At 36.8% G+C, this 23,363-nt stretch overlaps 1 protein-coding gene and 2 non-coding genes across 10 annotated transcripts in view; all 3 read right to left on the reverse strand.

The window, feature by feature from the left end:
- Window positions 1-1,996: 1,996 nt before the first annotated feature.
- Window positions 1,997-23,363, reverse strand: part of CCNB1IP1 (cyclin B1 interacting protein 1) — a 49,881-nt gene continuing 28,514 nt past the window's right edge. For 5 of the 8 annotated variants that reach the window (XM_028495587.2, XM_055088350.1, XM_028495588.2 and 2 more), the window contains 7 exons: window positions 21,974-22,149; window positions 18,339-18,416; window positions 16,951-17,014; window positions 15,519-15,602; window positions 9,908-10,228; window positions 4,700-5,033; window positions 1,997-2,932 (listed from right to left, as the gene is read on the reverse strand). In XM_028495587.2, the coding sequence (XP_028351388.1) occupies window positions 2,730-2,932; window positions 4,700-5,033; window positions 9,908-10,204 (834 nt within the window). In that variant the 5' untranslated portion in view covers window positions 10,205-10,228; window positions 15,519-15,602; window positions 16,951-17,014; window positions 18,339-18,416; window positions 21,974-22,149 and the 3' untranslated portion in view covers window positions 1,997-2,729. Of the gene's footprint in view, window positions 2,933-4,699; window positions 5,034-9,907; window positions 10,229-13,930; window positions 14,022-15,518; window positions 15,603-16,903; window positions 17,037-18,338; window positions 18,417-21,973; window positions 22,150-23,363 lie in introns of all 8 variants that reach the window. The other 3 variants (XM_055088352.1, XM_055088351.1, XM_055088353.1) reach the window with 3 other exon arrangements.
- LOC112063490 (small nucleolar RNA SNORA79) lies at window positions 15,897-16,044 on the reverse strand. Its single transcript, XR_002891001.1, has one exon. It is a non-coding gene; the product is annotated as a small nucleolar RNA SNORA79 (small nucleolar RNA).
- On the reverse strand, window positions 17,794-17,869 carry LOC112063499 (small nucleolar RNA SNORD126). The gene has a single exon (XR_002891010.1). It is a non-coding gene; the product is annotated as a small nucleolar RNA SNORD126 (small nucleolar RNA).

The following is a 23,363-nucleotide window of genomic DNA, read 5'->3' on the forward strand; positions in this document are numbered from 1 at the left end:
AAACAAAATGTTCTCAGATTGAGTGCATACATATTATTGTTTCGTATCGTCCTATTTATTTATACCAAGATTGTAATACCCCAAAAAAGAAAACAAGCTAAGACAGTGGATGCCTGTGTTGTTAAGTTTAAAATTTTGCAGGAAATGTAGTACAATGGTAAGGTAACTTGTCTGAATGTTTTCCAGGCCTTACAGTGATTATCTATACATGAGGAATTTTATGATTTTGAACACACTATCCTAATAAATCTACCGCACTTGGGATGGTATTAAGAAAGCCATCACTAATACACTAATAGTATATGTATCAGTACACTAATAATGCTTATATATTGATAGACTTTATCCCCAAGGGTATTTAAAAAAAACAATGTCTCTGGAGAGGGAAATAGGGGGACTGAGAGTTGCCTCGGCAAAGAACATTCTTTTCACTGTGTACACTTTTGAATGTTTTATCATGTACATGTATTACCTATTCAAAAACAAACATAATTTTTATTTAAAAATTTTTTTTAATATATTTATTTATTTTTGGCTGCGTTGGGTCTTCATTGCTGCACGTGGGATTCTCTAGCTGCAGTGACTGGCGGCTGCTCCTCGTTGCGGTGCGTGGGCTTCTCATTGCGGTGGCTTCTCTTGTTGTGGAGCACGGGTTCTAGGCACACGGGCTTAGTAGTTGTGGCTCACGGGCTCTAGAGCGCAGGCTCGGTAGCTGTGGCACAGGGGCTTAGCTGCTACGCAGCACGTGGGATATTCTCGGACCAGGGCTCGAACCTGTGTCCCCAGGTGGACACAGGTGGATTCTTAACCTCTGTGCTACCAGGGAAGTCCCCAAACATAATTTTTACATAAAAAAGTATTTGCTTCCACATAGCCTATCTCTGAAAGAGACACAAAACACTGGGAACAGTAATTGCTTCCAGAAAGGGGAAGTGAGTGGTTGGGGAACAGGGGTGAAAGGTAGAATTTTCACTCTATGAATTTTTTTTGTCCCTTTTGAATTCATACCATATGAATGTATTAAACTCTTAAATAACTTTTTTTAAAGTACCATATAATAGTCCACCAGAGTTTTTCTTTACTTTTTAGTTTTAATTATAGCTTACTTACACTTCAAACTGATTCTGTGAACCTAACAAAGGAAGAAGCAAAGGTTCAGGGCAGAAATCATGAATGTACAAAAATTATTTCTTCAAATCACTTTTTAACAAAATTTAAAACTTCATAGGGAAGAAAAAACTTTGCAATCTATAAAATCTGTGTAATTAGCAATGAAATAGGGAGGGATGTTTTTAAGCTTTTAAGTCAAGATTTTTTTCATCCTCTTTCTCAGACACCATTTTAACTTTGGGGTTCAGTAAAAAATATTTTTGAAGAGATTTTATATTCTATACCCCTAAAGAAGAAAACATTACTTGCTTGCTATTAAATTATGTAAAGCAAGGGCATTCACTTGCCTTTCTGCAATAACTAAATATAAAATATCCTCAAATGATTCCAGTATGACTTTTATTACCTAAAAAACAATGGAATTTGGAATTTAGGGTAATTCCATTGTAGTTCCTCCCAAACCAGTAACAATAAATCATAAAATCTAAGAGGTAGAAAAGGCTGTAAGGATAATTTAATTCAATCCCTCACTTTACAGATGTAGAAACAAAGGCCCAGGAAATTTAAACTCAAACTTGCACAACTAACAGATGGAAAAAAAAAACCTGGAACCTTGATGTTCTGCCTCCCCAACCAGTATACTTACAAGTCTTGCCTCTAATAGGATGTAAAGTTACTGAAAGTGTCCTTCAAATTTCTTTCTTGGCTCTACATTTTAAATAAGTTTCCTGTGATAGTAGTCAGAAATGATCACTATTTAATAAAGAAAAACAAGGAATAAATCGTTAAAAGTATTTTTATTAGTATAATCTTTTGAGATCAACAACACATTGGTAAGTTTTCTACAGTAGAAGTGCATTCCTAAATAAGTAGACCCAGGGAAACAGCTAGCAAAAGGGTAAAGAAAGTAATTTTATTCTAAAATAAATGCCAAAAAGTCAACTTTACAAAATAACTTTATCAATGTGAATTATTTTTAAATAGAAATAGGAAGTAAACATACATGCATCAAATTGTACCTTCATTCACTGACATGAGCACACCTCCAAACAAGTTAATACAAGGGCAAATACATTAAATATATACAAATAAATGTACACACCCAAGTAACAAGCTACAGGCCCACTCACTATTTCCTGAAACCAAAATCTTCACATAAACATACTGCCAAATGCAGCAAAAAAACAATGTAAAGGAACATACATATACATGTATGTATAAATACCAGAACCCAAAGTGACATGTAGCCATATAACATAGGTGCTTATATAGTATGTTTAAAAACATGGCCTAGACAGAAATAGCCCAGACAGAAACAAATGGTGATCTACAAAACACCCAATAATATTGTAAGCTTTTCACTACCAGTGAAAACTCAACAGTTCACCCTAAAATTGAGTTTAATAAAACGCTTACACCTTAAAGAATAGAAACAGAAAAGGAAACCTGATTCTAAAGCCACCCACAACTGCCACTGAATTTCTTGTAAGTTGAAAATGTGAAGACAACTTCGAAGACTCAATACAAACACAGAGAGGGTGGTGACTCCTATCTAAAACAAAGATTATTTACTAAATGAAATCACTGAAAATAAACAGAGAAACATTCTGTAAGGTGAACTAAATTCTTTTTACTTTAAAGGCCCTGCTAGAGACTTGCTGCTGCTCTAATTCATTACTTGGGGAGGCAAAACTAAAAAAGCTGTTGGTGGGTTCAGGTGCTGTGGGAGAACCCACAAAAAATGGTCTGAACTGAAAATCTCCATCTCCACCACCCTGATTTCGAACTGGTGTACTGTCCAAAGGAAACTTGGAGTTGTTCCCTAGGAGAAAAATAAGGGAAGAACTTAAGCATCTATTTCCTTACAGATCTTTTGGAACAAAAAGACAAAGTCATTCAATAAATATTGTAACAGAACTCAACTCCTATGAGATGGATAAAACATAAACCTTGGATAAAGAAAAGGACTATGACGGTCCCCTCCCCTGACCACAGTATATATACCATACCTTCTTCTGTGTGTAGTTTCCAATGATAGCCATTATCTCATCACCAAAAGTAATTTAACACAATGAAATACTTTAGTAGAGCTAGAATTTATAGTGCCACAATTTCATTCATTATCTATTCATCTACATCAAAGGAATATCATATGTATTCGTGTGTGTGTATAAACTTTTGTTTAAGAACAAATCTTTTTTTAGGATTTCCATAAACACTCTGGAAAATAGATGACAACCATGAAAACCTGGCACATATTTATGACCCGAGATCAATTAGAATAGCCTTAAGAAAAATTGTACAATAGATCTAATAAAATAAGCATTTAACAACTTCCACTGAACGCATCCTTGGCTTTAGTTACATAACTAAAGGAGAATGCTGACTATATCTGCTTCAAGCCAACAATGGTAGCAAGAGGTAAAACTATTAAAAAGGTAAGTGTGCACAAAAAGAGGAACAGGTAAGAACTGGTGAAAATGAAAGAAATCGAAATAAATGTGGATAGTGACAAGGAAAAAATAAGAACACCTATAATGCCCACAAACAATAATACTTTGATTGACTAAATTATATGATTAACTGAAAGTTAAGAAGAAACTTATTTTTGTTTCGATTCTCATATCTGATATTTTTCATCTCATTACTTCATGCCTTTTCTAGGACATCGTCTCCTCCCCCACAATAAAATTCAAAAAATGAGGTTTTATAAAAATCCAGCTCAAGAATTTTTACTTTTTTGTGTGCCAAAATTTATTAATAGCATAGTAAAAACTATTGGATTCTGCTATATCAAGAGTAGTATAAAGGGGAGAACTCAGGAAGAGATATGAGATTCATTGCATCTGACAAGGCATCTAATAAGCAGAAAAGCTAAACTTGTACATTTCCATGGGGCAGGAATCCTATCTGGATAATCCTTATATCCTCATTGCCTAAGATTATGCCTAGTAGCCTGGCACATGAATCATGTTTGGTAAATATTTGATGAATGTATGAATGAATAAACAGAAGAACAAACAAACCAAACAACCGACAATAACTTAAGAACTGTACAATCAGTATTGTCATGTGAAAGAAACTAAAACATGGCCTTCTCAGAGGATAGGAAATACTTAAGTGTGGGCTCTGAAGATAGCTCTGTGACCTTGACCAATTTACTTAAACTTTCTGTTCCTCAGTTTTCTCATCTGTAAAATAGGGATGATGATAATAACACCTACCTCATAAAGTTTTGAAAATAACACAAATACATGTAAAGTTATAATAGGCTCTAGCACTTAGTAAGGAATCATTAAATGGCAGCTAATATTATTATTATTACTGCAACTAAATAGCTTTTCATTTGAAGTGGCTATTTGCAACTTTAATTTTGGAATTATTTACTCTCTGTTCAAATAAATTGAAGACGTAACTTAAATGAAATAGATAAAAGTAATGATGGGCAGGTTGACATGCAGATGAAGAACTTAGAGCCTAGGTCTCTAGGTCTCTGGAGTCTCCACTAACTGCTTGCAATTATGCAGGGCACATGTGAAAAATCACCGATTTAAAGAACAGATATTGGATATTACATGTCATTTCTTACCTAATGGGAAGCCAAAAACACCAGACTGTGCAATCATAGATGGTTCAAGGGTACCATCTTGGTTAGCAATAGTGATATTTCGTAGCCTAAGGCTATCATAGAGGCCTTGGAGCTTTTGATACTGGCGATTTCTCTCCATAAGTTTCTCAGAGATGTCACTGAACTTTTTCTTGTATTCTTCTAGCACTTTCTTCATGGAGGTGACCTCCCCTTTCATAGAGGTCAATTCTATATCCTTGCTCTGTATTTGCTGAGTATATATCTTCTCCAACTGTTTCAGATGGCCCTCAGCCTTGCTGAAATTGTATTCTTGATAGAGACGCTCCTGGTGTACCTGTCCCAAGACAGAAAAGAAAGATTTAAGGTAATAAATGCAAAGTTGTATATTTTAACTTTATATTGATACAAACACAGAAAGAAAAGAAAGAGACACATACTGAGATGTTATTACTTTAAAGTTTAGAACCAGGTTAAGAAGCAATTAGGATGTACAATAGGATGGTTATTATAGAAAATAATACGCCAGGTCACTAAACTCATAGAAAAAAAATTTGGAGGAATAATCTCAAGCCACTACCAGACTACCAAAAAGTATTTGTTTAACCTTAACAAGTGACATGTAGCCCAAAGGTTTCTAATATATAATACTATATTTCAAGTATCCATAGTGTGGATAACAGATTATAAGATAGCCCCCAATTATCCCTGCCTCCTAGTACTTATATCCTCCCCTTGAGTGTGGACAGGACCTGTGATTAGAATACAGGAAAAATGACAGGATATGGCTTCATCAGTATATTACATAAGAATATAGGGTTTGTCTTACTAGCACACCCTCTCTCTTGCTGGATTTGTGGAAGCAAGAGGCCAAATTGGAAAGGCCAACAGGCAAGTAACTAAGAGCAGCCTCTGGGCAATAGCCAGCAAAATATTGAGGTCACAGTGACTTTAAGCATAGACTTTACAAACTTCACAAAAATTAACTCGAAACTGATTACATATCTAAATGTAAAACACCAAAACTATAAAATTCCTATAAGGTAACATAGGAGAAAATCTAAATGACCTTGGGTTTGGTGGTGACTTTTTAGATAAAATACCAAAGGCACAATCTATGAAAGAAATAACTGACAAGCTAGACTTCATTAAAATTAAAAACTTCTGTTCTGTAAAAGACAATGTCAAGAGAATAAAAAGCCGAGCCACAGACTAAGAGAAAATATTTCCAAAAGACACATCTGATTAAGAACTCTTAAAACTCAACAATAAGAAAACAACCCAATTTTAAAAAATGGGCCAAAGACCTTAATAGACACTTCACCAAAGAAGATATACAGATGACAAAAGAGCGTATGAAAAGATGCTCCACATCATATGTAATCAGGGAAATGTAAATTAAAATAATGAGATACGACTACATACCTATTAGAATGACACAAATTCAGAACACTAACAACCCCAAATGCTGTCAAGATATAGAGCAAAAGGAACTTTTTCATTGCTGGTAGGAATGCAAAATGTTATCACCACTTAGGAAGATAGTTTGGCAGTTTCTTTAAAAAGTAAACATACTCTTGCCATACAATCCAGCAATTGTGCTCTTTAGTATTTACCCAAAGGAGCTGAAAATGTATGTCCTGCATACAGATATGTATAGCAGCTTTATTCATAATTAGCAAAAGATGGAAGCAATCAAGATGTCCTTTAGCAGGTGAATGGATAAATCTAACAATGGAATACAATTCAACATTAAAAAGAAATGAACACTATCAAGCCATGAAAAAACATGGAGGAAACAAATTCATATTAGTAAGTGAAAGAAGCCAATATGAAAAGGCTACAAACTGTATTATTCCAATTATACAACAGTCTGGAAAAGGCAAAACTGTGGAGACAGTAAAAATATCAGTGGTTGCCAGGAGTTGGTGATAAGGAGAGATGAATAGGTGGTGCACAGAGGATTTTTAGGGCAGTGAAACTACTCTGTATGACACTGTCATAGTGCATACACATCATCATATATTTGTCCAAACTCATGGAATGTACAACCCAAAGAGAGAATCCTAATATAAACAATGGACTTTGGTGGGTGATAGTGATGTGTCAATGTAAGTTCATCATTTGTAACAAATGTACCACTCTGGTGGGGGATGTAGATAACGGGGAGGCTGTGCATGTGTGGGGACAGGGCATATAGGAAAACTCTGCACTTTCCTCTCAAATTTTCTGTGAACCTAAAACTGCTTTTAAAATAAAATCCTTTAAAAATAAAGTCCATTAAAGAGAATAAAAACGAGGCCCTCAGTCTGATAGTTCATTAGAAAGTGAATGCTGCCAACAACTGCTTCGAAGCTGATCCTTCTCCAGTCAAGATTCAGATGAAACTGCAGCCCTTGTCAACACCTGGACTGCAGCCTTGTGAGACCCTGAGCAGAATCCATGCGTAGACTCTTCATCCACAGAAACTGAGATAATAAACGTGTGTTGTTTTTAGGCCACTAAATTTGCTGTTTAAGCCACTAAACTTGTTATACATCAATAGACAACTACTACACACAGAAACCAATTTTGGCTTATCTTTGGATTCACTGTCCTTTAAATATTGACAGAAAGTGAAATATGACCACTCTTTTTTTTAACCATTTTTTAATTTGCCCATTCTATATAGTTTGATGTAACTCTACCAAGTCTGGGTTACCTGTCCCTATAATGTGGTCCCATAGCACTTTCTACTTCCCTTATCATTATCGGCATGAAAAACGTATTGTAAATATCTGGGTTTTTTTCTTTATCTTTATCACCACTAAACTGTAGCCTCCTTGAAGCTCCTTATATATTGTTCATTACTATATACCCAGCACCTAAGATGGTGCATGAGATATAAGTGTTTCCTGGCATTCAAAAAACTGTATGTTGAATACATATATATATATACATATAGAATGACTAATAGGAAAAGAATTGAATAAATGAAGTAGTGAAAAATCATTTCTGGCTACTAATTCATTCACTGGTTTCCACTACATCTGAAAAGATGAGAACAATACCACATGTTCATGTTCAATCAATACTACCCCCCCAAATTGGAATCTACTTTAAGACAGAATGTCTATTCATTCAGTCAATAAGTATTTACTGAGACTTAAGACCAGTAATGATGGTCACTGACGACCCAGAGAAATACAGGAATCAAAACTTGGCCTAAAGAGCTCTCCTAACTAGAGAAGATGAACAAATATATAAATAATTATAATACAGGATAAATAATACAACAAAGGTAAGCATAAGAAGGTACAGGATCATGTAAGAGGAACACCTTACCTAGAAAAATATAATGATAATATTTACTTGACAGATGACAAACAGAACCTTTAAGAAGCATTATTATAAATGCATATACAAGATATAAAAATATACTCAAGGACATGATAAAAGCTCTCCACAGGAAGGCCTTTCTAAGAAGAAGCCAAAGGCAGAAATCAAAAAGGGAAAGAAATAAGTTTGTGAATTTGAAGATAAGAATGCTCATCACAGCATTTTTTAAAATAACTTACAAATTATGGTACAATCCAATCATTAAAATTATGATTACATCGAATACACAAAAATTTTAAACTTCTGTATGTCAAAAAATCAATGACTAATAAAAGATAAGTGGAAAAAAATTTCTAGCAACATCTGAGTTAAGTATATGTATAGAAAGAATTCTTTCAAATCAGTAGGGAAAAAACTATAGCAACTAAAAAAACAAACTGAAACAGGCAATTAATAAAAGAAAAATACATTAAAAATACAAGAAAATGTGTTCATCTAAAAGTCATCCAAGAAATGAATATTCAGAGTGCAATAAGATTCTATTTTACCCATATCTAATTGGTGAGTAGAAAGTATGGAGAACAAGCACCCTCCTACACTTCTTAAGGGAACACAAATTGACATGATCTAACTGGAGGGCAACTTAAAAATACTACAAATTTTAAAACTTTGACATGTTTAAATCCACTTCAGGAATTTAAACTTAGCAAAAAATTAAGGATATGAATTTAATGATAACTGCTCACCACAGCATTTTTTAATAATGGAAATAAATTATGATATATTATGACCATTAAAATTATGATTATAGAATGGCTAATTTTTAAATATTTAATAAAATACTCATAACAGGCATAATATATTATCAACTTACCTGGCCAAAGAAACAGTGTCTGTGGTACTACCCTATTTTTGTACAGACAAAATATATTTATTATTTTGCCTATATACAAAATATATAGACTATATATATAAATATTTATTTATTTATTTATTTATACGCAGAAAAAGTCTAGTAGGGACTTCCCTGGTGGTCCAGCGGTTAAGACTCCACACTCTCAATGCAGGGGGCCCGGGCCCAGGGAATTAAATCCCGCATGGCATAACTAAAGATCCCGCATGGGGTGCCCCTGGTGGCACAGTGGTTAAGAATCCGCCTGCCAATGCAGGGGACACAGGTTTGAGCCCTGGTCCAGGAAGATCCCACATGCCACGGAGCAACTAAGCCCGTGTGCCACAACTACTGAGCCTGCGCTCTAGAGCCCACGAGCCACAACTACTAAGCTCACGTGCCACAACTACTGAAGCCCGTGCGCCTAGAGCCTGTGCTCCGCAACAAGAGAAGCCACTGCAATGAGAAGCCTGTGCATCGCAACAAAGAGTTGCCCCTGCTCGCCACAACTAGAGAAAGCCGCACGCAGTAAAGACCCAACGCAGCCAAAAATAAATAAATTAAATAAATAAATTTTTTAAAAATAAATAAATAAAAAATAAAGATCCCCCATGCTGCAATGAAGATCCTGAACGTGGGAATGAAGATCCCGAGTGCCGCAACTAAGACCCAGAGTAGCCAAATAAGTAAATAAATAAATATTTTAAAAAGAGAGAGAGAGAGAGAACACACACAAAAAGAAAAAGTCTAGCAATACACAAACAAAAATATATCAACACTGGTTATCTCTGAGTGATGGAATTATGGATGGTTTTTTATTTTCTTCCTTTTGGATTTTCAACAATAAACATATTACTTTTGAAAAAAAGAAAATTTATTAAAAATAAAGTTTTCCATACATTCATTAAAAAATAAATACAAACACAGCGAAGGAAAAACATTAGAAGCTTTCACATGTGCCTCAAATCATACCCTCCAGAGAAACTAGCCTAAGCACTAACCTGATACGTCCAGAAGGCCAGTGCTCGGGAGCTAATGTCCAACACAATCTCTGGTCGAAGTCCCGCCAATACCATGGCTTTATATTCCTCTGATGGACTGAGTTCTGTGCGGACAATATCTAGCTTTCCAGAAAGAGTACTGTTGCAGGCAGGGCAGATAGCTGGTGAACGACTAAACTCACCACTGCCATGCTGATCACAGAATATATGAGAGCAGGCAGTGACCCATGCATAACCAGAGAGTTTGATGCGACACTTGCGATAGTTACAAAGCAGCATGTCTTCACACAAAGACATAATAGATGATAAGGTTTCCAGATGCTGAAAAGAATCCAAAAAAGGGGTAAATGAAAAAGTCAAATTGCAGTAAAATTAAATAAATAGATAAGTAAAACATGTTTTTATTCTATTAAGACAAAATAATGTACTTTTTATTAGGCTTTTGTATTTATTATAATAAATATATAATATTGATTTCAGTCACCCAAAAATACTGGTTCCTTCTTTGCGCAAACCACTACCAAGGCCATGAAAAAACTTTTTAAGGAAAAAGTTAAAGACACAGGCGGTTCCACATCTTACTTACAAGTCAAAAATAATATATTCATGGAAAAAAAGGTTTAGGAACATTTACAAAGTACAAACAAATAAAAATTAAATTAGTGCTTTTTGCCATTCCTCAATACCTAAACAAAAATCCAAATTTATTACCCATTCATAGTTCGCTAGAATATTTTAGTATCACTTCTCACACTTGGCAGATATAAAAGTCCAGGCACTGATTTCAGGCATTCTTTAATGCAAAGTATTTTAAGTTACGTTTTTAGGTTTTCATATATGCTGATTCCTCAGATTCTTTACCTGTGCTGCCTTGACTAAAAAAGAGTAGTAATCTGATAGTATTAAATGGAAACTAGCCTAATTCATCCAAGTAGTTGACATTATGAAGCCTGAAAATCTATATAAAAGCAGATTTTATCACCAATTAAACAACTCACCTATTAATATAAATACTATTCAATGCTGCACTTCTATTTCAAACATTTGAAAAAACATATAAATACACAAGTTATTTTTCAATATAGTGTTCACTGTTACTGGAGTTTTACTAATCCAAACTAGGCAGCAGTATTCTGAATATACCAAAATTAGTCATATATTGGATAAAACAATAGTAACACACCAATTATACACCAAGGGAAAATGGTCACATTTATGAACTGATAAATTCCGTCAAGAATGTTGCCTTGGTCATAGGGGTGGACAAGGATGCTCTGACACTTTTACCCCAAATGCTCCAGCTGAGGGTGTCTCCACAGGTATAGGCACCTGCCGGCCGGAGTTATGAGGCCTATTTTCCCTCCGGCAGGGCAATATGCCGAGGGGACGCAGAAGAGATGGAAACAGTTTGGAACCTGAGCCCCTTCTCAGGCAGAGCCAGAAGCGCAGCTAATTACAAATTTTCCACAAGGTGGGAGAAAGAGCCAATTTAGTGAGCTGTCCAAGTTAGCGAGGACCAAGTTTTGAGGTTTAGACTCACGGAAACTTCAAATTCGCAGCCCGCTTTCCGCGCTCGAAAGAGAAAATACTAACAACACTAATACCAATAAAATATCTAACCAGAGGCGCCCAGAAAAAGCGCGGGAAAACGCCGTTGCCTCCTCAGCTCCACAACGACGAGCGAGGATTCGCCGCGGGCGTCGCCACTACGTCTGAGGGCGCATGCGCGGAGTCGCCCGGGAGCCTGCAGGGCAGTGAGCGCCCGGGTTCCCGCCGCTCAGGATCCTGGGACCCGCCGGGCTGTGGCATCTGCACTGTGGGCGGTGCACCCCCGGGTACGTGCATCTCAGAGAGCGAATCTGACTGGGCCTGGCCTAGGTTTCCCACTTGGGAGCCCCGCAGATACTGTCATCGTGTGCTCTTTTCAGCCCTCGACTGGCACAAGAGTGACATCCTAGCTGTCATGGGCCTAACATTTGAGGTCAGAGCAGAGTGGGTACAGTTGAGAAGCTAACAGCCTCTGAGTACCCACAGGTGTTTTTCCTGGGAAAATTTGAGGAGTACCGACTGGGCAACAAAGGCTAAGTATTTAAGGGAAAAGTCCCCAAAATTGTGCGATACCTATAATTTGACACCTAACACCTCTGTGTTGAGGTAGATTCTGCCATTTTTAAAATCCATCTTGAAATAGACATCTTTCCAGCTTTTCCACATCCTCTGTATGATATTAAAGAACTTTTCTTGAGTCTGCATTATGAACATTCATTACAGCTCTAGGAACGAAGCGATAGGATAGGGTGTCACAGCTGTTTTGAGGTCATCTGCCTGTGTGCTTTCCTGGACCTGCTTGTAATTGTTTAAATATCTGTACTGGCTTTATCCTAATGCTGTTACCTGTCACTTTTTCTGTTCTGTGCTTACTGTATGACTTTCTGCTCAGTCTATGAGTCTATTAGAATTCATATTAGAAATTAAGCCAAAAGCTTGAGGGGTCCTCAGGATACATGGCTTAATGCTGTCTTTTGTCGCCACCTTTCCAGATTATGTGAAACCAGTGTGAATTAGTAACAGAAACAACCTAATAAATCAGTAACACAATGGACACTAAGCCCTGCAAACCCCTTTACGGGTTGTGAATCTGTATACTAAACCTTTCTCCTTCAAACAGAAACCTATCCTGATTAAACAACTTTCTGCTCGTTTTTTGTCTATCTGCAACTAGTTCATAGTAATCAGGGTCATCTTGGCCTTTGTATACTTTTCCTAAAACATCTTCTGACAGTTTAGAATAGAAACTCAATTCTAATGGTACAAAATAGGTTTGAAGAAAAATAGGGGTTCATGTGTAAACCATGTAATCCTTAACATGTTCTGGTTATCTGAGCCTTTTGTGCATTTTCTGGTTTTAACTATGCCAAATGTAGAAATATTACTTAAAGTACAATAAAAGGGTATAATCTCATTTCAAGTTATAAACACAAAGCATTCAAATTCTACCAGTACCTCACTTTATGATTCTAGCCAAGTTACCTCTGTGCTGCAGTATGATCCCTTCCTCCTTCTTTATCAATATCGATTCCCCAATGATACTGATTCCCCAAACCTTAGTGTTACCCACACCATTTTCTCTCTAAATCAGTTTCCAATTTCCAACCCATTTAGCTAAAAGCCTATATGAATTAAAACACACACACACACACACACACACACACACACACACACACCCCCCACACACACACATTTTGAGATTGGGGGAGAGAACCTGTTTTGCCAGATAGGAGACCACACACATTTTGGGATTGGGGGAGAGAACCTGTTTTGCCAGATAGGAGAAAAGGGAGGTGGCTACAAAGTCTTAATATCCCAGTAGACTGGAACACCAGGAATTGACCTGTTTCTTGGTGGCATGTTGTTGGGAAAATGTAAAGTAGTCTTGTTCAGGCTTGAGGCAGAAGCAGGCCTCTGCTCGACCTGTGACCCTGCCTGGACTGCGCGCCTGCTTGCACACCTAACAATTGCTGCTAGCAAGTCAAGCGGTGCTTACAATAACAAAGGGAGTGGGTCTTGGAATTTCTTGAGCCCTGGGGACCTGGCCAGTCCCCCACGTTCTGGAAAATCTTGTGACTCACATGGTGAAACCAACAGCATTGTTAAAGTGAATCCAGAGCTGCATTTTTGCACACAAACTGATGATATCAGTTTGCGGTCTGGAATTATAAACGGAAGCCCCCAGAACTCCAATCTGAAGTCTCACCTGTGGGGTGGATGCACCATCCGGGACCCTTCCCAACTGGGGCTCCAGATTGCTGTCACTCGGGACTTTCCAGCTGCTGTTTGGATGTGGAAGTAGGTGTCGGCCCAATTTGGTGATGTATATCCTGTTATGTTTCTCTAATATTCTTATTCCTTCCCTTCTAATGACTGTACATTAAAATTAAGTTTACTCACCTTTCATTAAAGAATTGATTAAAGCTGTTTATTTACGTGAAACAAGTGGCTATTTTGCCAACGAATCCAACAAACCTTAAAACTGAAAGCAGGCTTTCAGCAAAACACGTGTCCTGTTCTCTCATGACATAGACAAAACCTTCAATGGCTCATTTCTAAGGTGCTCCTGGGGATGAGACCACTGAAATCAATCAAGGCTGGGATACAGAGACCCATCCACCAAAAAGAGCTCTTTAAAACATTGGTTTTTATTATTAAATATCAAGCTTATCAAAAATGTATGGAGAATGACCACCACTCAGCTTTAATAAACCCAAACCTTTCTCACATTTGATATTTTTAATGAGGTAACAAATTACAGATACAATTGAAGCTTCCCCTGTGTACACCTCAATCCACTTTCCTCTTACTTCTTCAGAGGTAAACAAGCCAGATTTTGGTGTTTATCATTCTCATGCATGCTTTTATACTTTTTTTTTTTTTTTTTTTTTTTTTGCGATACACGGGCCTCTCACTGTTGGGACCAGGGCACGAACCCGTATCCCCTGCATTGGCAGGGGGACTCTCAACCACTGCGCCAGCAGGGAAGCCCCATTTATAGATCTTTAATCCATTCTTCCTAAGAAGTCTGGATAAATTCTGAAAGCACAATTTGTGCTTACATATCACTTATACCATTTAACTGCAGGTTACTTTACCTTTCAAAATGGTATTTTTACCATGAAGTTTGATTTTGATCTTATTCAGATATTTTAAGAACATATTGGCTATATTATGAGTATTTATGCACCACGTTTCTCTAAGAGCTTCAGAGATAATAATCTTCCCCCCTATTATCTTTGAATCTGTCAGCATCATCTAATCTAAAACTAATTTGATACTTATATTTGTTTTAAATAGAAGAATCTAAAGAATAGGTTTCATATTCTAACAGAAGTTATTATAGTTGCATACCATTTGTGTGATTCTGGCATAAGCACAAGTATTAAATTTCATTCCAAAACACATTGAAGTATACCAAACTTCCAATATTTGGATGTATATTTTGTACCCCTTGCATGCTAAATATACCCTCATGGATGTAAATAAAGAATATAGGGCAAAAAAATCTGTAAAGTATAATTTAGCCAAAACAATTGAGAATATTTCAACATTAAATATAAAGCAAAAAAAAAACAAAGACTTTTTAATCATACCTGAGTGGTATGTGCAATATAAATCAATGAAAAATTTCCAATGAAATGTACATAATAAAAGATTTCCTACTAAATATTAGTAAGCTTTTATATATCTATTCCTCACATACACAGTTTGTTTTGGCAGCCATTCTTCATTGCCTCTTAAAGATCAAGCATCATAATCAGATATTAAGTAGACTCATTGGTATCCAGATAGTTTATACATCAGAGTCAAAATTTAAGTCCCAGTTATTCCATGTAAATGTCTTGCTGAAATGCCATTAAAATGGTTGTTATTTTCCAGGGATTAAAAAAAAACAAAATTCTATGGAGATTTTAATTAACTTCAAATATTTTTTGAGTATCTATTCTGGGCCAGGCATTACAGATAAGCAAGTTATCCTGCTTTCATGGAGTTTACAATCTAGCAAACAATCAAAGAATAACAGAAGAAAATATTTTACTGTTTTTTTGCTGCCTCTTACATTTTTGAAAGTTGATTCTATAAACCATTTCTGGTGAGAAAAGTCAGTGTCCGTCTTTAATTTGAAGAATCATCTACCTTCATGCTGCAAAAAAAGAGATATTTTTAATACTTACCTGAAATGTGTGAATAACTACTCAATAGAAAACTGAGTAAACCATTTAAAATTTATACATGAATGACTTCAGAGTATAATGTTACAATAACTCCCAGAATCAACTGACTAGAGCTCTTTCTTTCATAGCCCTAGATCAGGGCTATTCAAAAGCAATTGCAATCAAAAGGTTCTCTATACATTAGATGCTCATGTTTTAAAATTAGAGGGGTTTTTTTTAATCACAGGTATATTTTCTTAACCTAGAATCACCACCTGCTTTGCAATTGTTTGACTCCGCAAAAATCAGATGGCACTAACGGACAGCCAACCCATCCTCATGGTGCCCTGAGTGAAGACAAGTCAGCTTAGATATATGACAGACTAAAATCCCACTACTTATGGCTCCAAGCAGTGAGAGGAACAGCCATCAAATATTATCTCTAATCATTTTAATAAACATTTTAATAAATGTTTTAAGAAACATCACTACAATCACTACATCTAACTTTTTAAAAAGTCAGTCAAGAACTAGAACAATTAAGTATCAACTGGACCAGCTAGATAGACAAAAGGAGGAGTTAGATGATAAATAAATTAGTGCCAAAAACAAGATTAATTAAGAAAATGTTATTGGAACAGTTATATAGGGATATACAGTGTATATAGGGATATACACTATAGACCTTATTACCATACTTTGCCTAATTCTGGAACTAAATTAGGCTTTGTGTGCTAGGGGTAAAGATGATGAGGAATAGACCAACTGGCAGAAAGATGCACATAAGCAATAAAAACAAAGAATTTCTGATAACCTCTTAGGCAGATGTCAGAAATTGCCAGGTAGTACAGTCTAAGATAAATATAAATGATGATAAAATAGCTAACTCTGATGATAAAATAGCTAACATCTACTGGGCATTTACCACATGTTAACAATGTTCTAAGCCCCACACATTTATTATCTAATTTAATCTTCCAAGTTAAGTATTATTCCTTTGAGTCAGGTACCATAATTATCACCTTCTAAGATATAAAGACCCTAAGACTCTGAGATGTTAAGAAACTTGCCAAGGTTACACAGCTGCTTAAGTGATACAGAATGGGTTTGAACACAGTCTGACTCCAGAAGCCATGTATAACTACTATGTTAAGCTACCTCTCAACATCTTTAGTTGACTTTTTAAAAAATGAAATTTGTAGCACCTTAGCAGCTAGCCATGAAGTCACTAAGCTGAGTTCTCACAGATTCATATGTATGTCAAATTTCTCAATTTCAACATAAGCCTTACCATAAAACAAAAATGCTATTATTATCTATTGTATATCCAGGACTTACAGCTCCCAAGAGTTCAGGCTGGGAAAGAAGTGAGACTCCAATCTAGTCTCCCGAAGTTTCATTTCTGCAAAAGACACAGCCAAAAGCTAAAAAATTATTTCAAGTGCTGATGTTACTTTGAATTATTCGTATTTCCTATATTTCACCCTCATATGTAACCCCATTCTGTGCTGAAACTTGCAGGTACAAGAATATGAGTCTGTCCCATCTGGGTTGCTTTAAATAACTTTAAATTATACATGAATATCATAAAGTCAGAAAATACTGGTTAACAAGATCACCCATACAACCCAATTCTAAAGACAATAATCCCTAGTATTTGAGTATATCCTTTCAAATGACTTCTCAAGTAAACATAACATATAAAAATGTTTAAGCAGAAAAAAGATTATACATATTGCTCTGTAACTTGTTTTTAAATTAATGTATCATGAATACTCTTCCATTTCAAGAAAGACAAACCAGTATCATAACTTTTAGTGATTGTATAGTATTGCATTTTATTATCTTGATTTTAAAATTGATTTAACCAACTCTGGGGTTCTCTTAATCATATATATAGACTAACAAAATAGTGATTAGTTTAATACTGTCAAGTTAAGTAGTTAATAGAATTATACCAGTTATCAGTGTTTTTTCTGTACTGTTTGAATTATTAGATTAAGGATTCTAGACCCAAATTCTGTCTATCTCAAAGAGATATCACAAAAGATCAAAGCACAACAAAATGTTGTAGTAGCAAATTCATAATTCAAAGATTTAAGAATTACCTAACATCACAGGCTAGATTCCAGTAAAAATTTCAAGACACAGAATTCAACTCCAGGTGTTTACCCTAGCTTTAGTCTGCTCAGAGCATGTGTTTAATCGGACGATCAGCTGAAACATGAACTTAACATGCATTTCATCATGGCAAACTGCAAATGACTGACTGGTAAAGGACAAACCACCACCAGCTCCTCATCCCTAAACCAGGGAAACTCTGTTAAGGTTAGAACTAAGGCCCCTTCAACTACCACTAAATTTCAGCCACTAAGAAAATTGAGCCCCCGGGGACTTCCCTGGTGGTCCAGTGGTTAAGAATCTGCCTTCCAATGCAGGGGATGCAGGTTCAATCTCGGGTGGGGGAACTAAGATCCCACATGCCGCGGGGCAACTAAGCCCGTGTGCAGCAACTACAGAGCCCACGTACTCTGGAACCCGTGCACCATAACTAGAGATAAGTTGCGCACCACAGTGAAAGATCCCACGTGCCACAACTAAGACCCGATGCAGCCCCCAAAATAAATAAATAAATATTTAAAAAAGAAAGAAAATTGAGCCCCCAAAATTGCTAGGTGATTAGAAATTCAAATGAGGTAAAAATGAAGGTTTTCTTTTATACTTACCTGTGGTATCAAATGAATCCAGCTTGTATCTAGGAATCAAGCTGAGCTATAGGATTTATCAACTATCTGGCATCATGTCTGGAAAATAAAAAATTAATAAATTTTAAAATATGCAGGAGCTTCCCTGGTTAAAGTGGCGTAGTGGTTAAGAATCTGCCTGCCAATGCAGGGGACACCGGTTTGAGCCCTGGTCCAGGAAGATCCCACATGCCACGGAACAATTAAGCCTGTGCACCACAACTACTGAGCCTGCCCTCTAGAGCCTGTGAGCCACAACTACTGAGCCCACGTGCCGCAACTACTGAAGCCTGCGTGCCTAGAGCCCGTGCTCCGCAACAAGAGAAGCTACTGCAATGAGAAGCCTGTGCACCTCAACGAAGAGTAGCCCCCACTCGCCGCAACTAGAGAAAGCCCATGCACAGCAACAAAGCCCCAACGCAGCCAAAAATAAATAAATTAAATAAATAAATCTTTTTTAAAAATATGCAAATGCTCTGACTATAAGACTTGAATGCACACCAGCCTACTCCACACCAAGTCACACCCATATAGCCTCAAGGAAAATTAACCTCAAAGAAAACTGTTCATTCTTTATTTGAATCTCCATTCAGCAGTATAAATTGACCTATCTACTTGGAGGATGTCATCAAATGCCCAAACTCAGTATCAGACTAGGGCAGGACTTCTGTACAAGCTCCGCTGTTTGTATAAATTTAAACGTTTGGATAAAACTGTATGATAAATGTAACCAACCTCTGAAAGGTTATAAAAGTCAACAGTCTAACAAAAGAATAGGTATGCAAAAAGAAGGAGCCGTGTGCTGGCTGCAAACAGAGCTTGGCAGCCATGGGATAAATGGCATGGGTTACTGCCAGTCTCTCCAAGTTCACAGGGTAGTGATTGCAGAAAACACTCATAACCACCACAGGATAACCAGTCATTAAATTCACAAAATCCTTTCAAAAAAAAAGGAAGGAGCTAAGAACTCCTAAGAGTCAAATAAATGAGAAGTCAAACTAAAATAGTCAGCTTTATTTTCAAAGCATATTTCATTTGAGCCAGTGTCAATTATATTTAACCTCTACTTTTGTTAAAGTTTTATCACAATAAACTAAAGAAAACCTTCCCTTGACATAGCAAATTTGAATTAGCATTCTTTGGAGCACAAATCGGCCACAAGATGGCACTGTAAGAAAAAGGCTTTAATTTGTTCTTCCAGAGCTTGAGTGTAATTTGAACTTTTAGGTGAAACAGACTGCACACAAAGCTCATCACCTAAAATGATGAGTGAAACAGACTAGACACAAAGCTCATCACCGTAAGCAACCTTCATACTATTCCCTACTCTTCACCTAATTACTAACTAGAAAATTCTATTACATTTAATGATCATTTAAAATTATTAACTACACGTTAGTTATATTTTTATCATGGTCCTTTTCATGCAGCAATGGGGAAATTTAAAACTCCACAATCTCAAATACAATCTAGCTAGAAAGACAACACTCATGAAAATTAATGTCTATGGTAAGTGGGAGAGAGAACCAAGTAATGTTAAGAAGAATCATTGGTCAAGGAAGCCTTCATGAAAAAGAGGTAGGTCTTGAATGAGCCTCAAAATTGCACTTAGAATAATATTTATTATATATATGAGAGTTGCTAAGAGAGTAATCTCAAAAGTTCTCAACACAAGAAGAAAAAATTTGTAACTAGGTGTGGTGATGGATCTTAACTAGAATTATTGTGGTAATCATTTTATAGTATATACACATACTGAATTATTATGTTGATCACCTGAAACTAATATAATGTAATACATCAATTATATCTCAATAAAATAAAAATTGCACTCTCCAATAGGTTAACACCGCATACAGCCTAAATTTAAATTAAACTAAAGATTAAATTCTTCAGTCACATTTTGATTGCTCAATAGCCTCATGTGGCTGATCGCTACCAAACTGGATAGTACACATATGGAATATTTCCATCATCACAGAAAGTTGTGTTGGACAGCAGTGCCTTAAAGGGTGGGTAAGACTAAAATAAGCTGACAGAAAGGAAGTAGTAGCTATCGTTCTTAAATATTCCTACAATCTGTCAAGAACTATTGAAACCATTTCAAACTTTATAACAAAAGTTTTTCTCATATTTACAAGGAAATTTGAGGCTCAGAGAAGTTAAATAAATTTCAAAAGTCCATGCAGCTATTAAGAGCTAGGATTTAAACCCAATTCTGTCACAACTCCATATTTTCACTTCACAATGCCACTTCCTACGTGAAATAAGAAGCAGAGCTACAAAGGATGGTTTGCTTTAGAACGTATTAAGAATGGCAATAGGGGGCTTCCCTGGTGGCGCAGTGGTTGAGAATCTGCCTGCCGATGCAGGGGACATGGGTTCGTTCCCTGGTCCGCGAAGATCCCACATGCTGCAGAGCGGCTGGGCCCATGAGCCATGGCCACTGAGCCTGTGCGTCCGGAGCCTGTGCTCCGCAATGGGAGAGGCCACAACAGTGAGAGGCCCGCGTACCAGAAAAAAATAAATAAAAGAATGGCAATAGGTCAAAGAAAATGAGGTGTTTTAAGTAACTCAGAGATATAATCAAAGTGTTATTTTACTCCTTCTTGTCCTATACTTGAATGGTGCTTTAATTATTCAAAATGTATTGGAGATCAGTAGCATGAGAAATTAACTAAGGGAACATAGCAAGCAAGACTTATTGCAAGATTTCACCATTTCTTTCTTTTTTTTTTTTGCTGTACGCCGGCCTGTGGCCTCTCCCGTTGCGGAGCACAGGCTCCGGACGCGCAGGCCCAGCGGCCATGGCTCACGGGCCTAGCCGCTCCGCGGCATGTGGGATCTTCCCGGACCGGGGCACGAACCCGTGGCCCCTGCATGGGCAGGCGAACTCTCAACCACTGCGCCACCAGGAAAGCCCTCACCATTTCTTATTGTGAGAGTTTCAACATTGTCTAACCTCAAAAGTCCGTGTCCAAGTACTTCTTACACAAAAATAATTATAGATTTAAAAGCGTAACTTCTCTGTTTGCCTCATCTCACAAACAAAACCCAGATTGCAAAGGGCCTGGTCTTTGTGTCCTTGGCACATAGCACAAAGCCTAGCACATAAATCCTGATGATATATGATGCCTTTCCCAATGTGTGATGCTCCCTGCAGGATTCTAGTCACGCTTCAGCAAGTGTTATTCTACCACCTGAAGGCCATCGTATATTTACTGAGTTGTTTAGGGAGTTAAAGTAAACATTCTGTAAATATCCCATTAACAATCAATGACCTGCTCATTTTGTTTCCTGTGGCAGTAAGTTCTTCAAAGGACTGGTGCTCACCGGCAAAAGGTACATTTTACAAGTGAATAGATGCTTCATGAGGCCTGATAACAAACCACAAATTGCTAATACTGAATCAGCTGATGCTTCTATTTTAAGGTTATGTGATCACTCAATTTTACTCAGTTCCATTCCAATTTACTCAGTGCCTACTGTGTATCTCACACTATGGGATACAACGGTAACTCCACGAACCTATCTTTTTTAGATAGAAAAGGCACATACACATGTGAAACAGAGAGCACTTTAAGGCATCATATCTTGGTCAAAGTTCAAGTACTTACGTTTATGATCCCATCAGCATTTAACCATTTCTACTGAGGATGTCCAAATCCAATCCTCCTTGATTTTTAGGGGTCTGCAGCAGATGTTACAGAGGCTTTCACACTGCTGCTTCTGGGCTGGCACACACGGTGCTGAAGAGCTAGGCCTTTCTTCCTCAGAGGATTCCATCTTCAACCTGAAGCAGAAGGAAAACAACACAAAACTTTGTACAGGAGTAAAAGCTAAATTGGTTGCTTGGCACCGTCCTCTTCTAGAGACAGCTCTGTAAGGCTGTACTATCAGAAAAGACAACCACATTTTATTTCCCATTCACTGTCAGTTATTTTAGCCAAGAATACCGATTGTTTTAACCTCTTAGTGCAGGAGGAATCCACTCAGAGCACATATGAAATGAAAGTGGTGAGATCAGAAACACTGACTGATCATACAGCTCATCCCAAGAGACCACCATTTCACCCAATCCCAGTCCCACCGCTGGTGGAGCAAAATAAAAATGAAATAAAAATATAGTACCTGAGGGCTTTGGGTCAAAACAGCAATAAGGAATGATTTAAAATCAATATGAAAAGGCAATAAAACCTACTCTGTTAACTTCATATTTTACCTATTTCATAATACTTTGCCTAACTTAGAATTTATAAAGCACTGTCCATATATGTCCACATAGTACCTCATTTTGCAAGTACTATGTCATCTCCATTTTATAGGTATACAAGCAAGGTTTAAATAAATGGCAGGCAACTTAGCTTAGTGGTTAAGATGGATTTTGAAGTTGGACAGAAGGGGATTTGAATCCTAGCTCCCCCATATATTTGCTGTGACCTGGGGCAAGTTACACAACTTCTCTAAGTCTCAGATTCCCTTTCCATAAAATAAGGACAAATACCACCTACCTCTTAGAATTGTTGTGAAGATTAAATGACATAAAATAAATATAAAATACTTTGCACAGTAGCTGGCATGTAGTTAAATATTTAGTATGTTGTTTCTATTAAGTGTCCAAGATCAACCAGCTAATAAGAATGCAAATATTCTGCCTAAAATTTCACACTTTCACAATAATTTTGAAGCCAGGAAAGTCACTCATGTACTCATAAATGCCCTTCCAAATCCAAGATTCGTGTCTTTTAAGAAAAAAAAAAAAGTTTGCTTTCCCCTTCCTCTCATTCTTTACTTAGCAATGAAGACTCCAACGTATTCTAAATAAAATTACTCCATAACAAAAGCATACTTCCACTGAAAACTAATTTTTCTCCCAATCAGCAAAACCTCCTAACTGGAAAACTAGATGTTTCACAAGACATGATATGGACCTTTTAAGACTTTTAAAATAGCCTTGGAGGAATTCACAAAGGCTTCCTCTTTTATTTTGCATGTTTACAGCCCCCA

The sequence above is a fragment of the Physeter macrocephalus genome, chromosome 11, assembly GCF_002837175.3.
Source record: "Physeter macrocephalus isolate SW-GA chromosome 11, ASM283717v5, whole genome shotgun sequence".
Lineage (NCBI taxonomy): Eukaryota > Metazoa > Chordata > Mammalia > Artiodactyla > Physeteridae > Physeter > Physeter macrocephalus.